A 19,063-nucleotide genomic window follows, 5' to 3' on the forward strand; every position below is an offset into this window, starting at 1 on the left:
GATTGGCCTCCTGACCCTGGCCTGGGGACACAGACAGGAGCATGCAGCTGTGCACACCTGGATTGGCCTCCTCCTGCCCCAGGGGTGGCTCTCGAGGGCTGGCTCTGCCCTGGGGCAGCAGCAGCAGCTGCTCTCTGCCTGGACTGGTACAGCCTCCTGGCCAGGTCCTGCTCGTACTGCTTAACACTGTCTTCAAGGGTTGAGCATCTGAGGAGCAGCAGGAGGAACAGGAACAGGAGGGATAGGAAGGACAGGAGGGACAGGAACAGGAGGAGGAGGAGAGGAAGAGATGATGGTGATGAACATCGCAGCAGACAAGAACAGGAAAAGAAAGAAACAGATACAGCAACAAACCCTGGGCAGGGGAAACTCGGCTCTGACACGGGGCAGCCTGGGCTGGGCTGGTCCCAGGTCTGATCCCACCCAGCCTTGGCCATGGCTGGGGCAGCAGGAGCCCCTGGGGCAGCCTGGGATGGTGCCCAGGAACAGCAGCATCCACCAGTGCCCACATCCAGGGGACCAGGACCCCATCAAGGGGACACCTCCCAGTGCTGGGAGGGACCAGGAGCAGCTCCAGCCCCACGGAGGGACCAGGAGCAGCTCCAGCCCCATGGAGGGACCAGGAGCAGCTCCAGCCCCAGGGAGGGACCAGGAGCAGCTCCAGCCCCATGGAGGGACCAGGAGCAGCTCCAGCCCCAGGGAGGGACCAGGAGCAGCTCCAGCCCCAGGGAAGGGACCAGCTGTGGCTGTCCCAGGATCCCTGGCAGTGCCCAAAGCCAGGCTGGATGGGACATTGGGAATTAGGAATTGTTCCCTGTGAGGGTGTGAGGCCCTGGCATAGGGTGCCCAGAGCAGCTGTGGGTGCCCCTCATCCTTGGCAGTGCCCAAGGATGGGGCTTGGAGCAGCCTGGCACGGGGGAAGGTGTCCCTGCCATGTCAGGGGTGGCACCAGACTAACCCTCAGGTCCCTTCCACCTTCTGTTCCGTGGTTGTGTCAGGGGCTGTGTGTGCCCAGAACCCCTGTGTGAGCTGGGGCTGTGTGTGCACAGAGCACAGGGGTGCTGGGGAAGGGGCATCCCCCATCCTGGCAGGGCCCTGATGGCACAGGGACAGCAAGGAGAGCCCAAGGAGGGCAGAGTGAGGGTCACGAGTGACAGCACAGAGCAGAGAACTGCAGAGAAGCAAAGACAGGAGGTCAGAGAGGGAGGAACAAACCCAGTGGGGTGGTGGGGCTGAGCCCCCGAGTGGGACAGGGCAGCACCTCCCCTGCAGACAGGACCTGGCCACATCCCTGTGCCCATTCCAGAGCTGGAAAAGGGGCCCTGAGAGCCCTGGATCCTCCTGGAGATCTGGGGCAGCAGGGAACAGTCCCTCCTGTCCCACAGAAAGGGACAAGGGCCTGCAGTGCCAGGACAAGGGGGAAGGAATGGATTCCCACTGCCAGAGGGCAGGGCTGGAGGGGACCTTGGAAAATCCTTTCCTGGCAGCCCTGGCACAGAGTGCCCAGAGAATCCTGTGGTGCCCCTGGATCCCTGGCAGTGCCCCAGGCCAGGCTGGATGGGATATTGGGAAGGAATTGTTCTCTGTGAGCATGGGCAGGCCCTGGCACAGGGTGCCCAGAGAATCCTGTGGTGTCCCTGCATCCCTGGCAGTGCCCCATGACAGGGTTTGGAGCAGCCTGGGGCATGGGAAGGTGTCCCTGCCATGGCAGGGGTGGCATGGATGGCACTGATGTTCCCTCTCCCATGAACCACCCAGGGACTCTGTGCAAACCAATCTCAAAGAAAATTGGCTCAAAGGCCCAGAGCATCAGTGCAGCTCTCACTGAGGATCTGCTTTGCAGTTCTCCACTCTCAGAGCCCCTGGGAACAACAGCCCCAGGATCACCCATGCACCAACACTGGAACTGCTCCCAGTGATCCCCCCAGTCTTTCCTAAACCCTGTCCCCTCCAGGCCTCATCCAAACCCCAAAAGAGAGCTCACACTGTCCTCTGAATGTCTCCCACAGGAATATCAGGAGAAGGAAAACCATCAATAGGAGCAGCCTGAGTGATTTTGGGAAGGAATTCTATGATGCAGTAAATGTCTAGACTGGCTTCAAGTCTTAAGTTCTGGATTAGGAAGTTCTCTTTCTTCCAGAACAACTTTCAGTCACTCTTCCATGGCTGATGGAACAGCTCATGTGGGTGAGAATGGGAATGGCCAGATCCTGTCATTCTTGGCTGCAGCAGGATGTCCAGCCCAGCAACACTGGAAATGAGAAATTCCACTTTTCCTTTTGGATGTGTGACATTGCAGCCTCAGTGACACCATTCCAAAAGGGGTACAAACAAGGTGGGAATGGTGTGTGAGGGCAGGACACAGCCAGCACAGCACCCAGCTGGGTTTGTGTCCATGGGGAGCTCCCCTGTGCAGGGCTGGGCAGCACTGGGGGAATCACAAGGGACAGGCTCAGCCAGGGCTTGGACAGATCCTGCACAGCCTCCCTCAACATCTGCCCCTGAAAGGGTCCCCATTCCCTGGTTTTACACCCTTCAGGTGCAGATGTGCAGGAGCAGCCCTGCTCTGTGAAAGGATCCCCCATTCCCTGGTTTTACTCCCTTTATGTCCCAGACGTGCAGGAGCTGCCCTGCTGTGTGAAAGGATCCCCATTCCCTGGTTTTATTCCTTTAGGAGCTGTCCTGCTCTGTTGAAGGACGCCCATTCCCTGTTTTTACTCCTTTAGCCCCCAGACATGCAGAAGCTGCCCTGCCCTGTAAAAGGATCCCCCTGTGAAAAATGCATGTATTTTATGATTGGCTTTTCGCAAATATTAAAATGAATATTATATGTGTTGTGTTAGAAAGTAATGCCGTATTAATTCTCTTAAGCACTGTGTTAAATATAGTTTGAGGTTATAAAAAATGTTAAAATAGAAACTATGCTATGTAAGATGCTTTGTTTAACAGAAAGGGCTTGCAGTGAATAGCAGCCACAGGACACCTGAATCTTTCAGAGAAAGGGAATTTGTTGCCTGCCTATCAGAAGAAACGAACTTCTTCCAGCCTTGGAGGCACTGTTATGATTAGAAGGAAGAAGCTGACAATGACCAGACAGAATCCTGTGTTTGAATAGAATTTATACATAATGTATGAAGTGTATGAATATGCAATGGGCTATTGTTCTTAAGGGTTAATCCTCTGTTAGCAGGGGTCCTTTTTTGGGCTTGTGATGCCCAGAAAAGGTACCCGGACGTTCGTAACTTTTTGCTTTTATTGTCTCCTATTGTCCTAATTCAATTTGTCCAAATTGTTATTACTCCAATTGTGTTACTATTCTTTTTAACAATTTTATTACTATTAAACTTTTAAAGTTTTTAAAAACAAGTGATTGGTGTTTTCCACACCCCATTCCCCAGTTTCACTCCTTTAGGAGCATCCCTGCTCTGTAACAGCATCCCCCACTCCCCAGCTTCACTCCTTTAGGTCCCTTCAGGAGCAGCCCTGTAAAAGCATCCTCCATCCCCGGTTTCCGTCCCTTTATCTCTCACCCCCAGGAGTTTCCCTGCCCTATAACAGGATCCCCCACTCCCCGGTTGGTTTCCCTCCCCTCATCCCCACCCCGGAGCTGCCCCTCTCCCTCCCCGCAGGACAGGCAGCCCCGGCTCACCGTGCTGCCCTCCACATGGCGCGTTTCTCGGCCTCCAGGGCGCGGCGCTCGGCCGGGGACAGCTCCTTGTCCTGCTGGGCCAGCAGCTCGGGGCTCTGCATCCGCAGCCGCTCCTGGTGCCGCCGCTCCGCCTTGGCCGTGCGCACGGGAGCGCCGGGCTCCGCGGGGGACAACCTGGGACACGGGGGACAGGGGGGCTGTGAGGGGCTCACCTGGGCACACCTGGGGTCACCTGGGCACGGGGGGCTGCAGGGCTCACCTGGCAGCTCTGCACACCTGCCCCATGCCATGGCAGCCCTGCTCACCTGCCCCTCTGCACACGGGAGTGCCGAGCTCTGTGAGGATTAACCTGGCACACAGGGGACAGGGGGCTCTGAGGGGCTCACCTGGGCACGGGGGGCTGCAGGGCTCACCTGGCAGCTCTGCACACCTGCCCCTCTGTGCACGGGAGCGCCAGGCTCCGCAGGGGTTAACCTGGCACACAGGGGACAGGGTGGGCTCTGAGGGGCTCACCTGGCAGGCAGGGGCACCTGGGGTCACCTGCCAGCTCTGCACACCTGCCCTGTGCCATGGCAGCCCTGCTCACCTGCCCTGTGCCATGCCAGCTCTGCTCACCTGCCCTTTGCCCTTGCCAGCCCTGCTCACCTGCCATGTGTCATGCCAGCTCTGCTCACCTGGCAGCTCTGCTCACGTGCCCTGTGCCCCTGCCAGCTCTGCTCACCTGCCCAGTGTCACTGCCAGCTCTGCTCACGTGCCCTGTGCCCCTGCCAGCTCTGCTCACCTGCCCAGTGTCACTGCCAGCTCTGCTCACCTGCCAGCTCTGCTCACCTGCCCTTTGCCCCTGGCAGCTCTGCTCACCTGCCTGATGCCACTGGCACAGGCTGCCATGGATGGGGAGGACACAGGACACAGGAAAACTCCTTGAAAGGAGTTTCTGGCTGGATGGGGCTTGGATTGTCCTGGGAGCAACCCCCAAAGTGTCACAGACATCTTTTATGGAAAATCCTTTCCTTAGGATTTTTCCTCCTGAGAGGCTGAGAGGCCTCAGGAACAAAGTGTAAACATTGGTTATCTGCTGCTGTGGAATGCAACAGGTGCATCTGTGATTGGTCTCATGTGGCTGTTTCTAATTAATGGCCAATCACAGTCAGCTGGCTCAGATAGAGAGTCTGAGCCACAAGCCTTTGTTATCATTCTTTGCTATTCTATTCTTAGCTGGCCTTCTGATGAAATCCTTTCTTCTATTCTTTTAGCATAGTTTTAATGTAATATATATCATAAAATAGTAAATCAGCCTTCTGAAACATGGATTCAGATCCTTATCTCTTCCCTCATCCTCAGACCCCTGAGAACACCGTCACACTGAAGGGCAGTGGGTTGAAACCAGAGGGTCTTGCAGGTCCCTCCCACTCAACCCAACCCAACCCAACCCAACCCAACCCAACCCAACCCAACCCATGCTGGGTTCCATGAGCTTGGCTCTGCTCAGTTCCCCTCCCTGCCTCCCCCAGACCCTTCCCTGGCTGTTGAAGGGAGGAACTTTGCAGCCCCTGCCCCACTCACCCCGACATGGAGTTGGTTCTGTGCTCAGGCTTGATGCCCTCCTCCAGGGAATTCCTCTGTGAGCTGCTGCTCTCACTGAGCTCCAAGGGCCTGGAGAAAGAACCCTGTGAGCTGCAGCACCACGGGCTGCACACCCAGCCAAGGGTGAAGCTCCACCCCAGGAGAGGAGGGTGAAGTCACAGCCCTCTGTGATCACTGCTGCGAACATTCCTGTGGGATCTCCTGAACATCCACATGAATATCAGAGCTCATTTCCTGCACCTGCAGGTCACCCAGCCACTGACACACACACACACACACACACACACACACACACACACATCTTTCCTCAGTTTTCCTATCAAAATATTTGTTGGGCTTTCTCTTCCTCTGGATCGCACCCTTCAGCCCTGGGAAGCAGGACCTCACTCTTGGCTTTGTTAGATGTGGCACAAAGGGATTCCAAACAGAGGAGCCCAAGAAAGATTCCCTTTGGCAACACTTGTCACCTCATCCTGATTTTACACCCTCATTAACAAATTAATTTGATTATTTTAAGTTGTTCCATGAGAGGGGCTATGGAGCTGGCTGGGAGAGCTGGGGGTGTTCAGTTTATGGTGACACCCAGCTCTGATTTTTACTGCTCAAGTTTATTTTAATTAAATTTCAGTTTCTCTTCCAGCATGAGGAAGATTATTTCAAGAAACACAACTTCAGCCTCTTCCACTGCCTCCCCAGCATTCAAGCATAAATAATAAACAACTGGCAGAGCCAGGCTTCCTGCTCTCCAGCATGCCATGTTTCAGGATGGGAACAGGAGGGATCAGGGGGGCTTCCAGGGAACCAAGGGGCTGTGTGTGACTGCTTTCCTCCTTGGAGCTGCCCCAGCTCAGAGGGGCAGGGGCAGTGTCAGGGCATTGTGATGTGAGAAGCTCCTCCAGTGAGACTGGGCAGAAACAACAGAGAGAAATGAGACTGCAGTGCCAGGGTGCGTTCTGCCACTGTGACTGAGACGTGTTTGTGCAGAGGACACTGTCTGTGCCAAAGGCTTCAAAGGCAGATAAGGACAGCTTCAGCTTTACTCCAGTGCATTCTGAATTTATCTGGAGCCTTTCAGAACCCTGTTCTCATTCCTCTGTTCTATGCCCAAGAATTAGAAAAAACCATCAAGGTAACCTGGAGGCCAAGTCCCAGAGAACAGGGAAACAAAAGCCTGAAAAACCCCAAATCTGTTTTAGCATCACTTTATCATTCAGCTTATCTTGAAGCATCTCTCTAAAATCAGCCTCTCTCCACACCCTGGGGCACAGCTGAAGGAGCTGCTCCCTGGAAAGAGTGAGATGTAAAGCTTGGCCTTTTCTGAAGCAGAAATCTGTGCCAGCCCTGTCCCCTAAGAGATCCTGGGACTCTCTGCCTGTGACAGGTGCAGGGCTGCCTGCCCTGGGTGAGACAGAGTAGAAATTCTCTAGAGCAGAAATCCATTTTGATTTGGGTGGAATGTACATCTTTGTCTCTGTGGTTGGAAAACAGAGCTATGTAGCCTGACTGCAAAGCCTAGGCTCAGAGAAACTACTTCAGAGAAGGACAGAGATAAGAGGGGGAGACAGAGGGTGATAGAGACAGAGACTGCTGTAAGAGCAGGCCAGCCTGACCTAGGAATTCCTTCTGATAACGAAGAACTAGCGGCAAATGTCATGCAAAATTCGTAAAAATGAATATGTATGAACCTAATGTGAAATTGTATGCATATGTATTTGAGAGGGGGATAAAAAGGGACCTGAAGTTCCCATGTCTTTTAAGGAGAGCAGTCTCCACACATAACAATAAACATACCGGCTTTACAACTTGCACAAAGCCGTGGAGTTTTGGTTATCTCCGCAAAACAAGGGTGCTGCCTTACCGAGCTGCTGGAGCCTGGCTGCTCCTCCCATTCAGTCTCTCCACCTTGTACTCCACGCCCTCGATGATGACGCTGGACTGCATGGCCTGGGGCGCCCGCCTGCCCTCCTCCTCCTCCTCCTCAGCTTCCTCCTCCAGCAGCAGGGCTCGCTGCTGCTGCAGCTTGCGGGCTGCAGGGACACAGGGGGCAGCTCATAGCAGAGAGCACGGGCTGGACCCCAGGGTGGGACTGTGGGGGGGGGTCCTGACACTGAACCCCCAGGATGGGACTGGGGGGGGTCCTGACAATGAAACCCTCAGGGTGGGATTGTGGGGGGGTCCTGATAATGACCTGCAGGGTGGGACTGTGGGGGGGTCCTGACACTGAAACCCCTGGGATGGAACCTCTGGGCAGGTCCTGACACTGAATGCCCAAGAAATTCAATCCTGACACTGAACCCCCAAGAACCTTCATCCTGTACTGAAACCCCAGGATGGAACCTCTGGGCAGGTCCTGGTACTGAATCCCCCAGGATGGGACCTCTGGGCAGGTCCTGGTACTGAATCCCCAGGATGGAACCTCTGGGCAGGTCCTGGTGCTGAATCCCCCAGGATGGAACCTCTGGGCAGGTCCTGGTACTGAAACCCCAGGATGGAACTCTGGGCAGTCTGACTGAACCCCAGAGATTCAGTCCTGACTGAACCCCCAGGATGGACCTCTGGGGGTCCTGACTGAACCTCAGGATGGACCTGGGAGGTCCTCATGAACCCCAGGATGGAACTGGGGTCCTGCGCTGAACCCAGGATGGAACCTCTGGGCTGGTCCTGGTGCTGAATCCCCCAGGATGGAACCTCTGGGCAGGTCCTGGTACTGAAACCCCAGGATGGAACCTCTGGGCAGGTCCTGGTACTGAATCCCCCAGGATGGAACCTCTGGGCAGATCCTTCTCACCCCTGCAAGTCTGGGCTGGTTTCAGTCCATCCCCTCTCCATGAACACCTTTGTTCCTCCACACTTCCACCAATGATGAAACAAACTCTGCATGGTTTCCTCAGCTCCCCCCATTCCTTATCCACCAGATTTCCATCCCTAGACACCCAGGGCAGATTTCCAGCAGATTTCCCAGTGCTCTCAGCCTCACCCTGGAAACTGGGCACAGTTTCTCCTGCCCTTTTCCCAGAGGGAAGGAGGAGCCCTGGGAGCCTGTATCTGCCCCTGGCCTCCTGCAGGAGCCAAGGCTGGGTGCTGGTGGTGGCCCCACGCGTGGCAGTGGCCCTGGGACAGCTCTGCTGGTGAGCACATCACCAGAGGGTCAGGGACAGAGGGGACAGGAGCAGGCACCTCTGGGCAGGGGTCCTGCAGGTCACCCAGGGGTACTCCTCAGGGCTCAGCCCTGGGGCAAGACTAAAAATCTTAAGAATATAAAAATAATATTAAAAAGAAAAAACATTAAAAACAAATTAAAAATCTTAAAAATATAAAAATAATATTAAAATTAAAAAATATTTCTTAACAAAATAAAAATCTTTCTTAAAATATAAGATAATATTAAAATTAAAAAATTATTTAAAATAAATTTTAAACCTTAAAAATATAAAAATAATATTAAAATTATTAATAAAATCATTTTTCTGCATTCTGCAGGAGCTGAATGCAACAGGAACACTCTGCTGCTGATGCCAAACTGGGAGCTGCTGGCGGCTCTCTGAAGGGCCATGGAGCCTTACAGGAGGGTGCAGACAGGCTGGGACACTGGGCAACCATTACTGGCATAAAACTGAAGCAAATGCCAGGTTTAGGTATGATTTGGAGAGGAGTGGCTGGAGAGCTCAGTAAAAATCCTTTTTTCCACTTCACCTTGTTCCTTATCACCTCCTAAAGCAACTATGGGTAGGACTCGATGATCTTTAAGGTCTCTCCCAGCCGAGTCATTCTGTGAATTCTGTGAACTCTCAAGCAAGAGGGAATGACAACACAAAGGAGAGCAGCAATGCAGCTCCTGGTGCAGCCCTGGAGCAGCACAGTGAGCTCTGAGCTCTGCTGCCAGTCCTGTGTGAGGGTGCCACTCACCTGGTGCTGGCACAGCCCCACTGTGTGCAGGGGCTTTATAAATGCCCCTGAAGTGTTTATTGCAGGCTGCAGGCACAGAGCCCAGAGCAGGGAGCCTGGAATGCCCCTCTGCTCTGCAGGGAGAGCTGTGTGAGAGCTGAACTGCTCAGCTGCAGAGGAGAAGGCTGCAGGCAGAACTCAGAGCCCTTCAGAGCTCTGTGAGAGCTGAACTGCTCAGCTGCAGAGGACAAAGCTGCAGGCAGAACTCAGTGCAGCCCTGCAGAACCCAGAGGGGCTCCAGAGGGGCTCTGGGCACAGGCCTGGAGGGGGGATGGCTTCAGGGATGGATGGGATTGGGGAAGGGACCCTGCCCAAGGAGCAGCTGTGGCTGCCCCTGGATCCCTGCAAGTGTTCCAGGCCAGACTGGAGCCACTGGTCTGAGGCAAGCAGTCCTTGCCCATGGCAGGGGTGGCACTGAGTGGGTTAAAAGTCCCTCCAATCCAATCCAACCCAAACCCTCCTGTGATTCCATGATACAGGACACCTGAAACTACAGCACTGCACCAACCCAGGCAGTATCAGTGCAGCATGCACAGAATTGCTCAGCATTCACTTCAAATCATTCCCAGGCCTTACAAGAACCACCCAGGGGCTTCTGGAAGTGCTGCATTTCCGTGGCAAAGGAATCCCTTAGCAGGACAACCCTCTGAGCACACGTTCCTACGTACCCTCCTCCTCTTTCATCTTCTTCAGGTCGTCCTCCCCCACCAGGGACACGCGCTTGGGAGGCCTGTCCAGGTGCTGCTGCTTCACCTCAATCTCAAAATACTTCTGCCTCTCCCGGAAGGACCTCTGCTCAGGGCTGTGCTGGCCCCCGGGGCTGTGGGCGGCCACCTGCAAGAGCCAGAACGCTGCACAGGGGGCACACAGGGACACCCAGGGACACCATGGGACAGGGGGCACACAGGGACACCATGGGACAGGGGGCACACAGGGACACCCAGCACTGCCCACTCAGCCCCAGCACTGCCCACCTAGCCCCACGCCACCCTATCCCCTGTTCTGCCAGCTGCCCCATCCTCTCAGTTCTCACTGTGCCCCATCCTCTCACTTTGCCCCATCCCCTCAGCTCTCACTTTACCCCATCCTCTCACTTTGCCCCATCCCCTCAGTTCTCACTTTGCCCCATCCCCTCAGCTCTCACTTTGCCCCATCCTCTCAGTTCTCACTTTACCCCATCCCCTCAGCTCTCACTTTGCCCCATCCTCTCACTGTGCCCCATCCCCTCAGTTCCCACTTTGCCCCATCCCCTCAGCTCTCACTTTGCCCCATCCCCTCAGTTCTCACTTTGCCCCCTCCTCTCCTCCTCCTGCTCCTCCCCAGCCCTCCCACACCACGACCCCATCCCTCCACTGTCGCAGATATCTTTTTGTGAAAATCTTTTCTTTAGGATTTTTCTCTCCTGAGAAGCTGAGAGGCCTCAGGAACAAAATGTAAACAATGGTTTTCTGCTGCTGTGGAATGCAACAGGTGTGATTGGGCCATCTTGAATGTTTGCAATTAATGGCTAACCTCAGACCAGAGAGCTTGGACTCTCTGTCCCGAGCCACAGACCTTTGTTATTCATTCTTTGCTATTTTATTCTATTCTTAGCTGGCCTTCTGAGGAAACCTTTCCTTCTATTCTTTAGTATAGTCTTAATGTAACATATATCATAAAATAATAAATCAAGCCTTCTGAACATGGAGCCAACATTCTCGTCTCTTCCCCCATCCAAGAACCCCTGTGACCACCATCACACCCCACCCACACCCCCACGACTCCCAGCACTCACCTCCAAGGCCATTTTGGTGTTTTCTGTGCTGCTCTGACCAGACAGTTCCTAAGGACAGAGAGAAACAAGCATGTTCCAAAGGAAAGGTTCCAGCCGTGTGCCCCAAGACCAGGCAGCTGACACAGGTCCCCACACTGTCCCAGAATTCACAGATTTAACAAGGCTTAGCAATGGTCAGGAGTGAGGATTTATGGTAAATGAGGGTTAAACAGAACCAGGTGTGACAACTCCTGAAAGGAAGAAACTGAAAATCACTGGAAACAGGCACCAAACAGGAGCAGGGGCTGGAGGGGAGTCACAGGAGCTGGCAGGAGCCACTCACACTTTGCTTGCATCAAAGACAAAACCACACAAAATTTACTTTAAAGAAGCAGAGATGCCATCAGAAAGAATGAAATCTGTATTTACTGGGATGCATAACAGAATGTTGGATGAACAGAACTACAGGGGTAGGAAACTGATCCCCCAAGTCCATCTGTTAACCAGGAATCCACAGGGGCAAACTGAGAACTGCAAATTAGTTATGGAAAAGAAGGAAGTTTCATCATCAGATAAACTGAAATGACCCACAAAGAGAGAGCAAGGAGATGATCTCTGGCTTTATCCAAACACTCCAAAAACTAATTCAGAATTCAGAACTGGAGTGGATCTGCCTGAGCAACCTCCTACAGCTCTGCAGAGGTTTGACCAATGCTCTCAGGGCCATGGTGGGGTTCCTGGGGGTGTCCTGAGCTGGACCTGATGATCCTGGTGGGTCCCTTCCAACTCAGGACGTCCCAGGATTCTGGAATTCCAGGATTCCAGGACCCAAGCCTGCCCTGTTCTGCAGGGGGAACTGAGACAATGACTTCCAAGGCCTCAGCTAGCCTGGGCTGTTCCAGGATTCAGCTAGATGGCAGGGAAAAGGAAGAGTGCCAGTGAAGATCAAAATCTATCCAAAAATGCCTCAGCACAGGTTTAGCCTGGCCCTGGAGCCTGGAATTTCAGAGTTCCTTTGCGTAGTTGTTCATCAGTATCCCAATGTCCAGGGAGAACAACAATGCTTGAGATTCCAGGAGCTTCCAGGATCTGACAGGACTCTGCCAGGATGAACATCTGCACCATCCACACATTCCAACAGGACCTGGCACAGACAGGACCCTGCCAGGGTGAACATCTGCATCATCCACACACTCCAACAGGACATGACACAGACAGGACCCTGCCAGGATGAACATCTCCTCACCCACACAGGACCCTGCCAGGATGAACATCTGCACCATCCACACACTCCAACAGGACCTGGCACAGACAGGACCCTGCCAGGGTGAACATCTGCACCATCCACACACTCCAACAGGACCTGGCACAAACAGCACCCAGCCAGGCTGAATATCTGCATCACCAACACAGGACCCTGCCAGGGTGAACATCTGCACCATCCACACAGGACCCTGCCAGGATGAACATCTGCATCATCCATATACTCTAACAGGACCTGGCACAGACAGGTCCCTGCCAGGATGACCATCCCCTCACCAATACAGGACCCTTCCAGGGTGACCATCTCACCATCCCATCCCCAGCCTCTCCAGCTCCCCCAGGCCCTGGCCGTGTCCCCAGCTGTCCCTGCAGAGCACACACCCTCTGTCCTGCCATGCTGAGCCCTGGCTGGTGCCACCAGGGCTGGGTTACCTGTGTCCCCAGCAGGGGCTGGGACAGGGGCACTGCTGCAAAGGTCTTGTAGGCCTGCTTGACGTTGATGGGCACCTCGTCAGGGGACGGTGGCGACGGTGGCGATGGCTTTGGCTGCAGGGACAGACAGACAGACAGGAGGCACAGGTGAGCACAGGTGGGGGGAAAACCCACATGGGGGAAACACAGCCTGACTCTTGGCCTGCAGAGCCTGGTGAGGGGGATATGGAAGGAATAGGTCAGGGAACACATAAGGGATCTGTGAGCCTTGGGAAGGCAATCTCAGCCTCTGCTGCTGAGCCCTGGGCAGGAGCACCAGGAGCAGAGCACTGCACGAGGGTCACAGCCTGTTCTGTTCCATGGACAGTGAAGGAATGATGCTTTAGGTGGCACAGACCTTCACTGACCTGATGGGAATGTTGTGACAGATCCCTTGGCCAAGGGCACATTGCTGTCCCAGTCCTTGAGGATTTACAGCCAATTCAACCTACCTGAATCAGGATTTTGTGGGATAGAACAGGACAGCTACACATTGATTTCTATTTAGGGCTGAACAAGAGTCCCTCTAGTGAAGGTGTCCCTGTTTTTAAGGTCCCTCCCAAGCCAAAGCACCCTGTGATTCCAGGATCTGATCCAGGGATCTGTGATGGGGAGGGGATCTGCCTTTGATCCCAAATTTTCCTCTGCAGAATTACACTTACACATCTGACAAGCTCTGAGGGGACCTTCCTAGTCCTGTCACTGTCTTTGCTGGTCCCTCCCTCACCCACCTTCCCTGTGAACCCTCCTGCAGCTCTGGGGGTTCTGCTCTAAGCACCACAGAGATGGAAGGGTGGGGGGCAATAGCACCCAAACCTTCCTCCTCCTCCTGGAGAGGAAATCCCCTGCAGCTGCTCATCCCTCCAGCTGCACCAATCCAGTTCTGGTTCTGGTTTTCCTTAGTCCTGGACTAGGGCTAAACAATGCTGTCTGATGGGCTAAAGGACAGCACAGTGAGGTCAGGAGAGCTGTGAAATGTGAGCCATGCCCATTCCATGAGTTCTGTACAGATGTTTGCCTGCAAATCAGCTCTCTGATACTTCTGGTATCCCACTGCAGGGACAGAAGGGCTGGATTTGTGGAATCTCACCCAGCATGGTTTGTGTAAGGGACTGAAAGCCCATCCAGTCACGGGCAGGGACACCTTCCACTATTCCTTCCACTTTTATATGAAGGGACACAGGTCTTCCCTCATGACAAAGACAAAAACACCTGAATTTTTCTCCCCCATCAACAAACAGCCCCAGAAACAGGAACCTTTCAAAAACAATGAGGACATGTGGTCACCAAACCAGAGTGACCAGGACAGGTGGTCACCAAACCGGAGTGACCAGGCATGTGGTGACCACACCAGAGTGACCAGGACATGTAGTGACCAAACCAGAGTGACCAGGGGCATAGTGACCACACCAGAGTGACCAGGGACATAGTCATCAAACCAGAGTGACCAGGCATGTGGTCACCAAGCAGAGTGACCAGGGACATAGTCATCAAACCAGAGTGAGCAGGTATGTGGTCACCAAGCAGAGTGACCAGGCACGTGGTGACCACACCAGAGTGACCAGGCACGTGGTCACCAAGCAGAGTGACCAGGCATGTGGTCACCAAGCAGAGCCCCCTCTGGGAGGGTTTCTGCCCCACAACATGGCACTGCACCACGCGGGGCAGCCACAGGGCTCTGGGGAGGGCTCCCTGGGCACTTACAGAGCTGTGGGTCCTGAAGCAGGGCTGGGGCTGCTGGAAGGGGTTGGGGCTGTCCCCCTCCTCGGCCCTGAGTGCCACAGCAGCGCTCGGTCGCACGCGGGACAGCGGCTGGATGACGCCGGGCTTGGTCTGCTGGTGCCAGGGCAGCGTGGGCAGGGCACAGGAGGGCAAGGGGGCACAAAGAGAAGAGAAACGAGCAGTTAGGGCAGCCAGGTGTCTGCCATGCAGGTGAATGAACAAACCCATGCAAATCCATGCACCCCCCCTTCTCTCCTTGGCCGTGCTGCTGCTCCAGCTGCAGGAGCCAACACCAAAGGAGACTCAGCCAAGGAAGGGTCACACAGCACCACTGCACTGCAGAGGACAAAAGGAAGGACAAAAGGAAGCACCTGCCAGACCAGCAGCAGCTACAGGGGTTGGCAGGGTAAGGTGAGTCCAACCAAGCTCAGAAAATGAGAGCACCAGGGATGGAAGGAGGGAAACATCAGCCAGGAATGGGAACTGGCAGAAGCTGTGGATGGAAGTGAACCAGGCTAGGTCTGATGAGAAATGCAGTTACTGGAGCAGAGGTGAGAGGCTAAAACCTCTCCTAGATGTCACCATCACTGCTGGATGCTGTGTGAACGTGAGCAAAGCACCTGCAAGTGGAGAGAGTGGCACAGGGACTGGGAAAGCCAGCAAAACCTGCAGGAGGGGAAACAGCAATAAAAGCTGCAAAAACAGCTGGGCTGGGTTTTCACACGGACCATATCTGAGACCTGATGCATTTGTACAAACTTGGGGCATAGTGGAGAAGACAGAATGGAAGCCAAGAGGAGGAAGGAACAAGCTCCAAGTGCTGGGGGATGCACAGGGACAGCAGAGTCAGGTTTCACAGCAGCTGTACTCACTGATTTACTGTCATCCTGCGATGTGATGAAGTTAATGGAAGCCTGCAAACAGAAACACAGGGGTAAATCTGGAGTCTGGAAGCTTTGTTTACCCCTGCCCCACTGCCCACCCTGTGTGGGGAGCTCCAGGTGCCACAGAACCCCAGTCCCTGCCTCTTCAGGTGAGGACAGCCCACCTGCACGAGCCTCTCCCAGCCCTGTGCTGTGTGAGGAGACCCTCACAGCTCTCTGCAAACCTCCAAACCCTGAGCCCAGCTGTGGGACAGCCCTGGCCCTGGGCACAGCTCCTGCTCCTGCTCCCTGGGCACATTCCCTGGGCACAGCCCCTGCTCCAGGTCACATTCCCTGCTCCTGCTCCCTGGCACGTTCCCTGGGCACATCCCCATGGCACATCCCCTGCTCCTGGGCACACTCCTTGGCATATTCCCTGGGCATATCCCCTGGTCCCTGGGAATTCCCTGGGCACATCCCCTGCTCCCTGGGCACATCTCCAAACTCTGAGCCCAACTCTGGGACAGCCCTGGCTCTGGGCATAGCCCCTGCTCCTGCTGCCTGGACATTCCCTGGGTACATTCCCTGGGCACATCCCTGCTCCTGGTCTCTGGCACATTCCTGGGCACATGCCCTGGTCCCTGGACATGCCCTGGCACATTCCCTGCTCCAGGCACATCCCCTGCTCCTGGTCCCTGGCACATTCCTGGACACATCCCCTGGTGCCTGAACAGGCCCTGGCACATTCCCTGCTCCTGGTCCCTGGACATTCCCTAGCACATTCCTGGGCACATTCCCATGGCACACGCCCACCCTGCACAGCTGCCCCAGCCTGAGCAATGCCATCCCCCCTGCTCCTCCCAAGCACTCGCGGTGCCACCACAGCAGCAGCTGACAGGGAGCAGCCCCCCGTGCCTTGAGTGCCAGCAGGGTGCTGCTCCCTGGGGGACCCCAGGGCATGCCAGGTCACCGTGGGGTCCCCGTGGGGATGCCAGGATCCCGTGGGGATGCTGAGCCCCCAAGGGGATGCCAGGACCCTGTGGGAATCCCGTGGGGATGCTGGGTCCCCATGGGGATCCTGAGCCCCTTGTAGGGATGCCAGGCCCCCGTGGGGTCCCCGTGGGGATTCTGAGCCCCCAAGGGGATGGCCAGGTCCCTGTGGGGATGTTTGGGTCCCTGTGGGGTTCCCAGGTCCCCGTGGGGATGTTTGGGTCCCCGTGGGGTTCCCAGGTCCCCGTGGGGATGTTTGGGTCCCCGTGGGGTTCCCAGGTCCCCGTGGGGATGTTTGGGTCCCCGTGGGGTTCCCAGGTCCCCGTGGGGATGTTTGGGTCCCCTGGGGTTCCCAGGTCCCCATGGGGATGCCAGGCTCCCCCGTGGGTCTCCATGGGCTGTGGGGCCAGCGCAGGGCAGCAGTGGGCAGTGCAGCAGCCGTGCAGGCGCACACTGCACACTGCAAGCAGCACTTGCACAGCGCTGTAAACCACGAGCAACACTTACACAGAGCCGCAAACCATGAGCAGCACTTACAAAGCACTGCACACCACGAGCAGCCCTTACAAAGCGCTGTAAACCATGAGCAGCACTTACAAAGCACTATAAACCATGAGCAGCACTTACACAGCACTGCACACCTCGAGCAGCAGTTACACAGCACTGCACACTATGAGCAGCACTTACGCAGTGCCATAAACCATTAGAAAGCCTTACCCAGCACTGCACACGCTGAGCAGCACTTACAAAGCACTATAAACCACGAGTAGCACTTACAAAGCACTGTAAACCACGACCAGCACTTACAAAGCACTGCACACTACGAGCAGCACTTACAAAGCCATGTAAACCGTGAGCAGCCCTTACAAAGCCCTGCACACCACGAGAGCCATGGTTTATGGCTCTTTCTAAGCGCTGCTCATAGTGTGCAGCCCTTACACAGCACTGCACACTATGAGCAGCACTTAGAAAGAGCAGCACTTACAAACCACCGTAAACCATGAGCAGCACTTACAAAGCGCCATAAACCATGAGCAGCACTTACAAAGCCCTGCACACCTCGAGCAGCACTTATAAAGCACTGCACACCATGAGCAGCACTTACACAGCACTGCACACCTCCAGCAGCCCTTACAAAGTGCCATAAACCATTACAAAGCCTTACAAAGCACGGCACACCACGAGCAGCACTTACAAAGTGCTGTAAACCATGAGTAGCATTTACACAGCACTGCACACCCTGAGCAGCCCTTACACAGCACTGCTCACTATGAGCAGCACTTACAAAGCGCCGTAAACCATTACAAAGCCTTACACAGCACTGCACACCCTGAGCAGCACTTACAAAGCGCTGTAAACCATGAGTAGCATTTACACAGCACTACACACCCTGAGCAGCACTTACAAAGCGTGTCTCCCTGCCGGCCAGGTGAGGGGCCCGGGGGGCTGTGGGCACCTGTGGGGAGGGGCAGCAGCACGGAGAGAATGGGAGAGAAAAGGAGAGACTGGGTTTTGGGTTAGTCAGGGGAGAGGAGCCCAAGGGGAGCCCCCTGCCCTGCCTGGCACCCCCAGACCCAGCACAGACACCTCCTGCCTCCCCCAGCCCTGTGCAGAGCTCAGGCCAGGCAGGACCCTCACAGTGCCTACTCAACCCTCACAGCGCCTACTCAACCCTCACAGCGCCTACTCAACCCTCACAGTGCCTACTCAACCCTCAACAGTGCCTACTCACAGTGCCTACTCAACCCTCACAATGCCTACTCAACCCTCACAGTGCCTACTCAACCCTTACAATGACTGCTCGGGACAAAGGATTCAATTTCCCTCAAGGAATTCTCTGAAATCAGCCAGTCAATTCTGGCTGGAGTACAAGATGCTGAAATCAAAGAATTAACATTATTCTCTCAATTAATTAATTAACTAACATAATTCTCTGAAATCGGCCGGTCAATTCTGACTGGGGTACGAGACATTGAAACCAAAGAATTGACATTGTTCTCTGAATTAATTAATTAATTAATTAACATAATTCTCTGAAATCAGCCAGTCAATTCTGCCTGGACTACAAGATGTTGAAATCAAAGAATTAACATTGAAAAATAGATGGGAGACAGAGAGTAAGAGACAAAATTCCTCAGAACTTCTGCTCTGCAGAAGTCAAGACTCCTGAATCCCTGAAACAGGAGAGATCTGCAACTGCTCAGCCTGGAGAAGACCTTGGAGCCCCTTCCACTGCCCTAAAGGGTTCCAAGAGAGCTGGGGAGGGACCCTGGGCAAGGGCCTGGAAGGACAGGACAGGGGGGAATGGCTTCCCACTGAAGGAGGCAGGGCTGGATGAGGTTTTGGGAAGAAATGATTTCATTCAAGGGTGGGCAGGCCCTGGCACAGGTGCCCAGAGCCCCTGGATCCCTGGCAGTGCCCAAGGCCAGGCAGGACAGGGCTGGAGCAGCCTGGGATAGTGGAAGGTGTCCCTGCCCATGACAGGGGGCTGGAATGAAATTGTCCTGAAGGTCCCTTCCCACCCAAACCATCCTGGGCATCTGCGAAAATTATCTCAAAGAAATAAAGAGAATTGGCACTGGTGATAAAAGGAAAACTTAGAAAAACCACAGCAGCTGTCAGAAATGTAAACAGGGAAACACAGCTGGAACAAAATGCATTGGAACAGTTCAGCTGTGACACCGCCTTCCAATGGTGCTGGGTTCCTGCTGAGCACTCAGTTGAAATGATCCACGACTGAGGGAGATCAGGACAGCTGAGAGGGAACAGAGGCTGCGCCCGAGGGCTGCTCCTGCAGCTCAGCCTGCCCCAGCAGCCACCTCA

The 19,063-nt window shown here is 54.8% G+C and overlaps 1 protein-coding gene across 16 annotated transcripts in view; it reads right to left on the reverse strand.

Annotated features, from left to right (window-relative positions):
• The window catches only part of SCRIB (scribble planar cell polarity protein), a 134,452-nt gene that overhangs the window by 11,080 nt on the left and 104,309 nt on the right, over nt 1–19,063 (reverse strand). For 9 of the 16 annotated variants that reach the window (XM_064706822.1, XM_064706828.1, XM_064706821.1 and 6 more), the window contains 9 exons: nt 15,260–15,301; nt 14,370–14,501; nt 12,627–12,740; nt 10,953–11,000; nt 9,847–10,012; nt 7,092–7,260; nt 5,213–5,302; nt 3,650–3,823; nt 58–207 (listed from right to left, as the gene is read on the reverse strand). In XM_064706822.1, coding sequence (XP_064562892.1) covers nt 58–207; nt 3,650–3,823; nt 5,213–5,302; nt 7,092–7,260; nt 9,847–10,012; nt 10,953–11,000; nt 12,627–12,740; nt 14,370–14,501; nt 15,260–15,301 — 1,085 coding nt within the window. Of the gene's footprint in view, nt 1–57; nt 208–3,649; nt 3,824–5,212; nt 5,303–7,091; nt 7,261–9,846; nt 10,013–10,952; nt 11,001–12,626; nt 12,741–14,369; nt 14,502–15,259; nt 15,302–17,645; nt 17,697–19,063 lie in introns of all 16 variants that reach the window. The other 7 variants (XM_064706824.1, XM_064706829.1, XM_064706817.1 and 4 more) reach the window with 3 other exon arrangements.

Source organism: Zonotrichia leucophrys, chromosome 2, assembly GCF_028769735.1.
Source record: "Zonotrichia leucophrys gambelii isolate GWCS_2022_RI chromosome 2, RI_Zleu_2.0, whole genome shotgun sequence".
Taxonomy (NCBI): domain Eukaryota; kingdom Metazoa; phylum Chordata; class Aves; order Passeriformes; family Passerellidae; genus Zonotrichia; species Zonotrichia leucophrys.